General features: G+C 39.4%; 1 protein-coding gene across 14 annotated transcripts in view; it reads left to right on the top strand.

Moving 5' to 3' along the window:
* Positions 1-11,132, top strand: part of MAGI2 (membrane associated guanylate kinase, WW and PDZ domain containing 2) — a 735,331-nt gene extending 724,199 nt beyond the window's left edge. For 11 of the 14 annotated variants that reach the window (XM_027679447.1, XM_027679440.1, XM_027679438.1 and 8 more), the window contains one exon: positions 8,120-11,132. In XM_027679447.1, the coding sequence (XP_027535248.1) occupies positions 8,120-8,922 (803 nt within the window). In that variant the 3' untranslated portion in view covers positions 8,923-11,132. The remainder of the gene's footprint in view (positions 1-8,119) is intronic. The other 3 variants (XM_027679448.1, XM_027679450.1, XM_027679449.1) reach the window with 2 other exon arrangements.
* The last annotated feature ends 1,532 nt before the right edge of the window (positions 11,133-12,664 follow it).

Here is a 12,664-nt window from a genome sequence, read left to right as displayed (position 1 = left end):
GTATTCCAACCATTAATGAGGTGAAGGCAAGCTTTGTCCATGGAGGGATTTGCAGTTGGTCCTGCCTCTGCCCTTCCCTCTCCACTATCCCAGAATGCAACTCCTGGATGATGCTTTGTGGCCCAGCTGCAGGGAAAAGGCTAAAGCAGCACCCCAAGTCCTGGAGACATCCAGTCCACTGCTCTCCAGGGCAGAAACTTGAGTGCTTCTGAATTCATTAGCTGTCTCCTGTATTAGGCTGAAATGTCTCAGGCCACTTACTTGCAGTGGCCTGTGTTTGCTAAAAAGGGCCTGATGTGGGGTCATGGGCACAGATCTTTGTGTTCATCCACTCGGCTTTGATTCACAGCCTCCAAAAGGGCTTCCCAACACTGGTTGTGTACATGTTCAACAGAAGACCCACATCTATTTCCAGAGGTCTTTTGAGACACCTCTCTATGACTCTGTGAGGCAATTAAATTATTATCTCAAGTGGGAGGGACAGTAAAATACTGATGAAGCAGTGCCATAATTAAAGAAGTAACTCAGGGAAAGGAATTTACTGAGAATGTCCTGGGTATAATAATGTAGGATCAAAGCCGGTGCAGAATAAGAATAGGAACTCTCCAAGTCAGATCAATCACTTCCCGTGTTTCTTTGTTAACCATATTTAAAGAATATGTTACATAAAAAATTGAAAAGTGCTTTCATCCATAGTGCTTGCTGCAGAGTAAAGCAAACACAAATCAATGTGTGTAGCTTTCTTGTTTCATTCCACATTTTTCTAAAGGATTTCTAAATTTTTTTCCTTACAGAATACAGTTTTGCTTTCTCTGCCCCAAGTTTAAATTTTCCCTTTCTCTCTGTTCCCTTAGCTCCAAAACCAAGCAATATCTCCTGAGCTTCTGTAGATTTGGTCTTCCAAGCATAGCTAACAATCTGCTCTTTCTGAATTGTTGCAGTAATTCTCAAATTAGATCTCTGAACATGAAAGCATTTCTCTAAAAAACATCTATGCCAAGTATAGAAAAGGTGATAAAAGTGAATTTTACCTGATAAAAGTGAATTTTACCTGAGATGAGACCGTTCAAAGCCTCATCAGATGGCCCTTGCGAGGACTCTGTGTAAGGACCATATCTGTTGTAAAAATATTTAGAGCATCTTCCATTTAATAATTAGGTAAAGTATGCAATGGAAAATGGATATAATGAACCCAAAGAAACTAAACTGTTGCTCATCAGTAATGATCAGTAACATGAAAAGAAGTAGGGCATCAGAGTATCAATGGCACTGGGAACTGAGCCAAGCAGGATGTAGAGCTGTGCTTCCCAATGTTGGAATAGGTCAATGACTGAATTTTCTGGATGTAAAATTAAACATCATTTGCAGTGACATCTCTTCAGTGCTTGTGGACATCTGTAGAAGCCAAGCCATGCCACCAATAGTAGTTGTGGTGCCCATCTCTTCCAGTATTAGACCAGTGACAAAAATAAAAATGCATAAAGACTTTGGTGACAGAAAGACTAGGTCTGGCATTGTTTCATACTCCAAATATCAGTCTTTCTTAATGAATCATTCCACTTTTGTGAAAATGCTGAGCACAAAATTTAAAAGATGTTGGGACTGAGATGCATGTTTGTTTTCCTGTAATCTTTCATGGCTAGGGACCCCTGGTGGCCTAGTGGTTAGCATGCAGGACTCTCACCTCTGCGACCCAGGTTCGAATCCCAGCCAGTCCCCCGGGCAGATGGAGCCCGTTAGCCCTGTGAGGCCATCCATCTATGAGAAGGTCACTCTAAACAAACCTACGTCCTGAGGACTTCACTGCCATTGTCCAAGCTTGCTTGGCCCCGGCAGATGAACCTTAGGATTAAAGGGTGGGCTCAGTTCAGCGCAGGCTGTGTCTCACCTAAAAAATCCATTGCGCAGGCTGGAAAGGTAAAAAAACCTTTCCCCAAATCTTCGTTCGTGAAGACTGGCCATTATTAAATCTTTCATGGCTTTGTTAACTAACTCTGGTTACCTTGACCAACCATCCTCAAACCTTGCAAAAACAAATGTGCCAAGACAAAAAAACCCAAATTACTAGAAAGCAGAAAGATTCCACTCTTGAGCAAAGCTACATTTAAAGTCACAATTATAAACTTCTCTAAACATCCAGAGTCTCCATGAGTCACCAGTCTACTGAGTACAAACAGGCAAGCAGTATAATGAATGGGGTTACATTAAGATAGCAATGAATTAAATTAGATTTTCATTGCATCAGAAACAAGACTTCAAAATACTAAACGGATCACTTAACTGCATGTGAGGGAAAGCAGAAGTAGTTCATATACTAAAAAAACTGAATACCACCTGGATTTATTTTTGTAAATGTATTTGGAATGTGTGTCATTTCTGTACATAGAATTATCACTTTGCACCCATAGTACACTACCATCATAGCTTAGAAAACCATAGGAGCAGTGCTAATGATGGAAAGACTATCCCACCTGGATGTGTCCACACTGACTGACCAAACAAAGGACCATATCACAGCAGAAGGTGCCTAAATCCATTGATGTTTGCTTCCAGAGCTATTGGTGTACAGGGATCTGAATGGGGATTAGTTCAGTGAAAGGGGAGACAGGTAAAGTGTCATTTTAAGCTAAGCAAAGTGCAATTTGTGAGAAAACATTTGCATAGCATATTGAATAATTAACAAGAAGTGCAAGTTTATAGTCAGAAGTACAGGCAGCCTGTAAGGTGGGGGCAGAGCCCATTGCCAACTCACTTTCTGGGAGAGGCTGGGGGAAAGCGTGGCATATAGTGTCACATTTCCATAAAGCTGATAGCTGGACAGAAAGTACGAAGGGTTTTTCTAACCATCAACACCTTAGAGAATCATTTATTTCATGAGACAAAGGGTGCTGTATGTCTAGGTTGTGGAAGTTCCAGGATAAAAGATTAAAGATTCTTTACATATCCTGAAATATCCCTCCTCAGAGAGTGTTAAAGAAAAGCTGCAGGAGACCAATGCAATCAGGAATATCAAAGACATGTCAAGCTATAATGAGAAAGAGCCAAATGCATTCCTGGTGTAGCACTGCCAACATTAGTGGATACTCACCAGGGGACAATTTGTCCCATTTTTTTTTATTAGCAGCATCTGTAAGAACTGTTTGCTACCTCCTGGCAATCCATAATTTCAGACAAAAAATGGGGCGGGGTGGGGGGGGGGAATAAAGCATAATATTTTTTATTTAATCAAAATCTCTTTGATTCCCTAGGAAAATAATTCTGGGAAGATATGAGAACAGCTGCTTAGACATTGCAGAAAACATTTCATTCAGACTAATGAAAGCATTCAAAGCTTTAATATATTGTACATTATTCACATAATTTGAAAATTAAAAAGACAGAGATTTTGTACATAAGTAATAAAATGTGATATAATTTTTACTCTTCACATTACTATGAAATATTCAATAAATTAATATTAATAGTTTATTGATAATTATATCAAATGAAAAATCACACATCCTTGATAAACTACCAAGCAATTATTTGAAATATTTTGATGTTAGGGGAAAACCTATCCACAAATCAGGGCTCCAACCTCTTTTGACCTGAGATCCTGACAGAGTAGATAAGCACAGCAAGACTAGACTTGACAGAATCTTAGAAAGGCAACCTGTAAGGAAAATATAATAATGCAGAAAGTTAAATAAACTTATCAGGAGCCTGAGCTTTTTTCTCTGACTTAGTACCTAGGCAACGCTCAGAAATTAAGATGGGCAGAGCTCTCTTCTCCATTAGCAGTAAAGGCAGGTTTCTTTTGTTAGTGGTTCAGACATAAGACATCAGCAAGCACTGAATCCAGGGAGAAGAGTGGGCTTTAGTTAAGAGAGTAGCAAATAGACACATGAGAGTAGTGCCCTCATTTCCACTCCATTGAACATGTGTAAGCTGACATAGCAAAACAAATAATTCATGTATGTGGCAGTTCTACCTCAAACAAAAAAACCTTTAGATGGAAAACTGCTGCTCCTGGTGTTTTCCCCTTGTCACTCTTCCTCCAAAATGGCTGTGTTCATCTCCTACTTGTCCTCCCACACACTCAAGATCTTGTGTCTGTGGCGTCTCTTAGTTAGCAATTTACTCCTTGCCTGGGAGTTATGCAAACCAGGTCATAGGTGAGTCATTCTTACACATCCCATGGAGAAGTGCCACCAACCTGCATGACAGTAGCTTGTGGAAACTAAAAACCACCCAGAAAACACCTACTAAATTACACCAAATGAAATGCCATCACAGTGACAGATTATGGTTCTGCTCCCAGCTCGTTTGTCTTGTCTAAATTAGTAGGTCAAGGGAGATTTTCTCCCTTCAAAGAAGGGAGGAAGGCATCTATTAGCCTTCAGTGAGATGTATACCTTTGAAAAACAATTTCTCTCACAATAAGGATGTTATCCATGGTGACAAAGTCAGAAACAAATTTAAAACTACATTGTCCCTAAATCTCCCCAGCAGTTTCAACTGAATGTGATATCCTTCTCATATGCTTGCAAGTTTTCTGGGCATTAGTAGTTCATGCTCTATTAAACAGTTCCTCCCAGGGGTGAAAGGAGAAAAAAGTAAAATTGGTGCTCTGTCTCTGGTTTAGAATGTTTACAAAATGCTTTGAGATATGTTGGAATAACAGGCAGTAAAAGTAGGTTATGTTCACAATTAACACAGAGGTTTTATAAAAAACTTTAGATCAACAGAAAAAATATTCTGAAATATTAATAACCTTTCCATAATGCAGCTAGAACCTGAGTATAAGCATAAAGAGAAATTATTAGTTCAGCTGCTCTGCAGGATAACATTTTGCATTTTTCTCCTATTTGTATTAGTTATGGAAAAGCAATCATTTTAGTGCTGGTTGAACAAGTCCAAATGAACCCTTATGGCTTGAACACAGCTCTTTAAAAGGTTTTTCTTTTGAGCAACAAATTACTTATATTACGGCACTTTGTGCTACTCTGGTAATTTTTATATTTTCCCATAATGTTCAAACATTAGAGGGAAGTCGTTTACAATACCCTCACATCAGTATTCTCCTCACTACGAGTGACATATTGCAACAATGGCTTATTGACATTAACTTCTACTAAGGCTGAGGATGACTTTCTACATAATGTTGTTTCATTTGAAAGAAAAAGCAGGTTAGGTTGGGTTTGGCTGTGTCAGATGGATGGTACTTAAACCTTAAAGAACATCATTTGGTTCTTACTTGCAAGTGTTGTATTGCCACAGAATATAAATGATCATTTTATTTCAATTTTTTTCCCCAACCACTGGAAATACAGACTATTTTAAACATACTGCAGCCAGTGATCCACCTGGATTCTCCTACAGCCAAACTTTCTTAAAGCTGTGGCTACAAGTTTTCTTGTTTAGTTGGCCAAGTTGTCCTTTTTTTAGGGTTTTCTGGGAGAGAGATAAGATCCAGTAATGTGTATAATATGGCATATCCTAGTTTACAGACGCCTATATTTATATATCACTATATGTAAGAGATACACTGCTTCACTTTTGTTGAAGTACACTGTAACCTGCTACGATTTCTCACTGCAACATTTGGTTGTTTTTCTGCCCCCTTTAAAAAAAGAAAATAAAAGAAAAAAAAAGAAACTTGTCTATGGGGACAGTCCATTAATAAATCAGTTCTCTCATCTCTAGGGAATAAAATATCAGGCCACTCACTCCCAGGTCTCTTCCCCTGAGCATCCCAGAAATAACTGGTACCATATTGTCCTTCATGCCTCAGAGGAGCCACAAGAGGTGTTTTTTCCACCATTCTTCTGAATGGTGGCCCTCTGGCTTGTCCTCCTTGAGGAGGAACAGCTGATTTGAGCATAGTGGCACATTTTCCGCAGAGGTAATCTTGTTACCTGAAAGCTTCCCACTGCTCCAGGCCATTTGGTGTTTTTGCTGATGTACAGCTGATACTACCCAAAGTCACAAGCTATTTCTGTAATCAGAAGCTCTCAAAACCTAGCACAAGATTGGATAATGGCCCACTACTCTTCACTGCCACTCAGTGAAAAACAACATCTCACGGACAACTGGGAAATAAGACTGTAATTAAGACAATTTATCGGTCAGGCCAACCCTCAGCACCACCTCTACCCTCTGGACGAGTGTCAACGTCATGAAAAGTACTAACTTAATTTTCTGAAGCTCAGGGTGGCTTCTTCAGAGCTGACTCAGGTACCTTGCTGGTGCATGCAGGCAGCTTTATGCTGAAACCCAGGATAGTTTTAGTGACTTGAGCCCCATGCACAGTTCCTGATTCAAGTGTTAAACAGAATGGGATCCCCTGGATTTCAGATCGAAAAAGAGCCAGGGTGGGGTCTGCACCTCCCCCATAGGGCACAGGCTGTGGGCTTGTACCAGGGTAGTGGTGCTGAAGAGCAGAAGTAAAGAACAAGCCCATCAAAGTCAATGCTTTCTGTAGGCAAACTCTTAGGAGTTGATCACTCTACATGCATGAGCCTTCCTTTTATCTTTTTCTTGCTCAAGTGCCAAGCAGGGAGCAGATGGTACATTACTCAGCCTTAACTGGAGGGTAAGAAAGTGTGATTTTTTTTTTTAAATTCAGTTGAGACCCTCAGCCCATTTAGATTCTCAGCTCAGTGTTTATTTGTCTTGCACAGAACTTGTACTTTCTACCCCTCTCAAATGCTAATCCTCTCCACACATATGCTCATTATGCAAAAGCATATGACAAATACCATCTGGGAAAATAAATAGCTCCTCAGCTAACAGTGCTGCTCCTTCCCTTTACGTCACCCACCTCACTATTGTCTCTCCTATTTTTATCTGCAAGACAGCAATTACTCAATCCAACTATTAACTTTAAAGTGCCATTTTAGTCAAGCAAGCTGCAGATCCCAGGCTGGGCAGTAAAACCCATTCTATTTTTCAAGATGGGCATCCTCATGATAATTTGAAGGCAGCTGTAACACTGAGAAAAATACACGTAACCTTTCAAAGGGCAGTTGATATCACTGAGAGATACTAGTCCTGACCTGCAGAAGTCCATGCTTGTTTTTTTAGCTAGAAGGTTACATTTTGTCCCACATGAAATATGCAACTCTTGCCAAAAGTTCCACCTCGTTTCCATGGATTCCTGTGATAGTCCTTTATCTCTGACAGATTATTGCTCATACCGTTCAAAGACAGGCAATGGTGCTAAACAGAGAATGACATAAGCCAAGTTCAGTGATTTCTCTAACCTCTATGTAGATAGGTAAGAATAGGAGTCATGCTGTCATTAATCATGATGGATTCATTGTCTACCAGAATGTTAATCAAAAGAAATTAGGATGTATATGCATTAGAAAGGCATCTCAGAATATTCCGGGTTTTACCAATGGATTGGGAAAATCATTGCAATTCAGCAAAGGAGATGTCTATTTATTGAAATTAAACAGGATCTGCACAATCCAACCATTTTGTGTTGAGGCTAAGTAACCAGGGGAAATTCAAAATGCACAACCAGGAGACTCAGCGGCTGACGCTGTGATATAAAGGCAGAGCTTTGTAAGTACCCTGTAAGAATTGTGGGGCCATAAACACTGCAATATTATATCTGTTTAGAAAAAATATGAGACAGAATTCAATGATGACCTTATCTCAGCTACAAATTCTTGTCAACTATTATATGCTTGTAGGGACATGTTTAATAGATGGCAGATAGTCTTTCTCATTTGTCCTCAGAGACAGCGCTGATATTGCCCAGCTAAGAAATCCATTATAGAGCTACAAAAGAGGCAATTTGGTTTCATGAGCACGTGCCTTTATTATTTTAAGAATAATTTAACATAGGCAGAGGAAAGCAGAACCTGTGTGGAAAAAAAAGACCAGGGTTTTCAGCATTTGCAGTTATGAGCTTCTTGCTTCTCCTGAACTTTTTTTTTTTGGTGGAGAGATTATTTTTGTTTTCCTCCCTATTGACTCCACTGGGAGTTTCACCTCACCTGAAGCAGAGGGGTTTAAGTCTGGTATATGGTTTGGGTATCAGTGTTGCTCAGAATACATGTGCATGTGCAATACACACCCTGTGTTGCTGAATATGCCCTTAACTCTCTTCTCTTTGTTGTTACAACAGACGAACCAAACTCCTGGAGTGCTCCCTCTGCCACCTCCCCAGGTCTGCCGGAAGTAGCTCTTTCCCTCGAAGACATAATCTCACCATTATCTTCATCACACATAGCCCCACCCTCTGACCCTTCTCACCAGATAAGCCCAGAGCCAACATGGGATATCAAGAGGGAACATGACGTAAGGAAACCAAAGGAGCTTTCGGTGAACGGTCACAAAAAGAAAAGGTTAGGAGAACAAAGAGAAAGGTCAGCAAGTCCTAAAAAGGTAGACAGGTCAAAGCATGAAGAGGCTTCTTGGAAAGGATATTCAGAAAGCAAAAATAAGACCACTGATGGTGGCAGGCCCACCTCAGAAAGCAAAGCGGTGGGACACAGCATTATGATCGAGGCTGGTGCAAGAGAGCACGTGTGTGCTGGAACCAGCAGTGATGAACAGTTTGGGAGGCTGAGGAAGCCAGAAAGCAAGAGAGGAGGATCTCTTAGCAAAAAAGAAGATCACAGATCCACAAACATCAGTGAGAAGAAGTCAGCTGCAGCACCTGACCATGTCAAGATCGATACAGGTGCTACCAAGACGTACAGTAGCAACCGCTGCAGCTCACCTGGAAGTGATATGGACCACAGCCAGAGGGAGCCTGATGGGAAACCCAGCGAGTTCCCCAGGAAGGGACATCTCCACTCCATTAGCACTCGCAGCACCAACACCACAGTTCGAAAGGCAACGGTCTCCCCAGGGCCATGGAAAATCCCTGGCTCAGATAAGCTACCTAGCGTCCTGAAGTCTGGTACTTCTGCCATGAGCAGATAAGCAAGGGACTGTTGCCCTCTAACTGTCTCAAACTGACGCAGAACATTCTTCTTAGTTTTTGTCTCACATTGGTTTGTTTTAATTTATTTTAACTATCACACATATACACAAAGCATTGAGGAATGAAAACATTAGTGTGTAATTCCATGACAATGTGCACAGTATCTAATAAGTTCAAAAGCATATAGTCAACACGGAGATTTAAAATCGACCCTAAAGTCCCAGTTCCATTTTAGGGACTTTGGCAGCTATGGAAGAAACCAAAACAATATGAAGGACAGTACATCAGAGAAGGATAGTGCAGTGTAGCTTTAGCATTTTTTTCCCACTGCATGAAGGACTTGGATTTCATTCAAACTTTATATCAAGAAACTGGAACAAGTTAGAGCAATCACAAACTGGAACATCGCCTTAAATAAAACTGCACGGAGCAAGCTGAAACCGAGAGAGGATCTTTTCATGGAGCTAAAATGTTGTAAATAAATTGTTCTCGACATATCTAGACAGGGGTTAAAGGGTTTCTTTGAAGCATCGCTCGGGACTGTACACCCATGACACGTCTCCACTGTTAACACTTCGAGATAGTCCACGTGGTACCCTGTAGCATAGTTCACTGGGCGCTACGGGAGGAGTGGGGAATCCGGTGGATTAGTTTCTGTGATACCATTTCTACTGCCATTTTTGTGAACAAACCATGTTTCTGTACATTGGAAAGGAGTTAGGGTGGAGTTGTATTTGCAAATTATTCTCAAAAGTGATTTATTACAGGTTCCCCAAGTCCTGTGAGGTAGCACACAAATCAATTGGTCAGGCTCAAACCCCAGATGTCTGCAAGGCCCTTGCAAAGAAAGGAGGAGTGCTACAGAGAAAAAGCTGCAGTTTCCTTAAGGAAAGGCCTTTCCTTCCTGCAGAAGATGATAGCATCACTTATCAACAGTGCTTTGTTTCATACCCATCCACATTTATTTAGGACACTGTCACCTTTCATCCCCTCAGTTTGGCAGAGCAGGTGCCTTTCAGGCACATGTAAACAATAATTAGACTGGTTTCTGAAATACAGTTGTTGGTGTCCTCATTCAGTAAATTCAATATATTTCCATTTTGAAAATGGTTTCCATTTTATCATTTTTTCCCTTTCTCAATTTTTTTTTTCTTTTTGTGTTTTTGTTTTTATCTTTCTTGCTTGTCTGTTTTGAATTTCAAGCCTTAAGTGCCAGGTAAACATTCCAGTCTGCCTTCACAGGAAATAACTCCGAGTTCAGTCAATCAGTCATTATCTTGTTTCAAAAAGATGCGTGTGTGTCTGTGTAAGTGTGCATATGCTTATTCGTCTGTCAAAATTAAAACAAAATCCTGGGCAATAATACATTGGTAATTTAAAAAAAAATCATAAAGCTAAGTACTGTCAAAAATTCGTATTTAAAAATTATTGTTCACTAGCAATCTTAGTTCCTCACATGCTCTGCTGAAAAACTAGATTGAGATTGGCTTTGTTCCAAGAAATTAGCACATTACTGTATGTCTCAAACATTGCACTGGACTGCGAAATTTATAGACATGTTTCTTCCTGTCCAATTATTTGAAAAGCCTCAAGTCAAGGATTTTGCAGCTTTCAAATTTTTTTTTTTTAGAAAGAAAAATCCATTTATAATTTCTAAAAAAGCACAAGTCCATGTAGCTGTTTATAAAACTCTTATTTAATGGGAAAAAAATAAATCTTTAAAAATAAATCTTTATCCCCTGAACTAGAATCCAATATAATTTGCCATTAATTTATTGAATCTGATTTTGGACAATGCTTCTGTAGTGTAGATGCACGTCCCAGTATCTTATTTTTATGTATAAAGAAAGCAAACAATGAAATCTGAAAAACAGTTGAGATTATGCTTGCATAAACTCTAATTTGCACAGTTCACAGCTACTCCTTGTGCAGTAATTGCTTTATGCGGCTGTAATCGATAACCTGTGAAGACAGCACATCATCTAAACCCCATTCCAAATAATATTTCTGTGTAGTGTTAGCTGTGAATTTACCCTGTACAGCTCTATCTCTATAAATATAATTCCATGTATTAATAGTCACAGAAAGGCTGTAAGTGAGCAACTATTTTTATGAAACGCACCACTATGGATAAATTAACTTTTACAGAAATCTTGTTTACTGTATGATATTCTAAACCACTGTCAAATAAAATATATATCCAAAAATCTTTCTTTTTTTCAATTGTATATAGTCTGTGTTAATTTTGAGTAACAAGTGTTACCCTGAGAAACAATCATTTTCATGCATATAAGCAGAGTTAATTAGCTACTGCCTTACAAAAAAGGAAATGATCCATTTTGATTTCTTATTTCCAAAGAATGGTACGATTTATGAATATACATGTAGGTGACCAAACAAATTCCATAATGGCAAGTTAAGGCCTATGAGCTACACAGACACGGAGAAATGTATTCCTTGGTGGAGAAGCCTAAACTCTTATTCTCTTTCCAGTCCCAGGAGACATAGGACCAGGGTAGTAGCCAGACTCCCAGCACTGAGAAACAACTTCTGAGCATACACCTTATATAAAAAAATAATCTGAGCATACACCATATTTACCACAGAAATCTGGCAGTTCTAACTGGCCCTAGAAAGGTTTTATTGACGAGCTGAGTGAAAGGGGCATAATTGCATTTCCAATTTACTTTGCAGAGATAATGTCTTAGAAAACACCATAAGGGTATAAAAATATTGGTAACCAGACAGTCTTCTTGGGCTGAATACACTCCTCGTTGAACAGAACAGAAATATACTCCTTACCTTCAGTTAGGCAAAACAAATCATCAGTTTACAGACTGTAGACACTGTAAGATGTGCTGCCTGGAAAACTAGCAATATTTTTCACACAAATATGACATTTGAAAAAATAAATATTTCCTGTTTCCTTAAAGTATAATTTTCTTCAAAAAATAATTATTTGCCTTCATACAGTCTGAGTCAACTTCTGCAGAGCCTTGTTTTTCAGAAGATTAATGTTCCACATAGAAAATTTCAACCAGCTGAACTAATAACATCATTTTGCATTACAATAAACACATAGCAATTATGAAACATCCTTGATACTCAAAGAAACATTTACTGCTCTTTAAATAGCTGATATTTCCATGGTTGGAAATCCAAGAGTGTGCATAATTCAGACCCAGAGGTATGGCAGGCAAATGTGCTGAAGCCATATAGCCTCATCCAATCTAACTTTTTCTATTAATAACGTCTTTTCTCTTTTAAGCATAGTAGTACAGCATTTGCATTGCAGTGCCATTCCTGTGACCCCTTTTAATCTCTCTTTTTCATACCTGTGCAATAATACAAGGAAATAGATGCTTATTTTGATGCAGACTCTCTGCTCCAAACTGCAGTGCAACAGTGTAAGTAAGCTTGCCAACCTATGATCAGCAATGCACATTTGGGGACAAGTTTTGGTAAAACCCCATAGACAGATGCTGGTGCAGCCCTTTTCTTAATCAGTGGCAAATGTGGGCTCTGGGGCTTGTTCCTTCTCCAGGTGTTTCTCTGCTTTAGGAAGTCCACACAAACTGCAGAGTCTGGAGGAGCAGATCTTCTAACAAGTTTAATAAAAAAGCCATAAAATTTAATAACTCCCACAAGGTCTTACCAAAGATGTCATCCTTTCTTCCAGAAAGCTGCTGGACTGACAGCATTCTTCATTTAGTTACAACAGAGCACAGGTTGCACTGGTTT

Source organism: Neopelma chrysocephalum, unplaced genomic scaffold (assembly GCF_003984885.1).
Source record: "Neopelma chrysocephalum unplaced genomic scaffold, ASM398488v2 Primary Assembly neopelma1_45, whole genome shotgun sequence".
Classification (NCBI taxonomy): domain Eukaryota; kingdom Metazoa; phylum Chordata; class Aves; order Passeriformes; family Pipridae; genus Neopelma; species Neopelma chrysocephalum.
The sequence above is the reverse complement of the archived record's forward strand: the minus strand, read 5'-3'. Positions and strand labels throughout refer to the sequence as shown.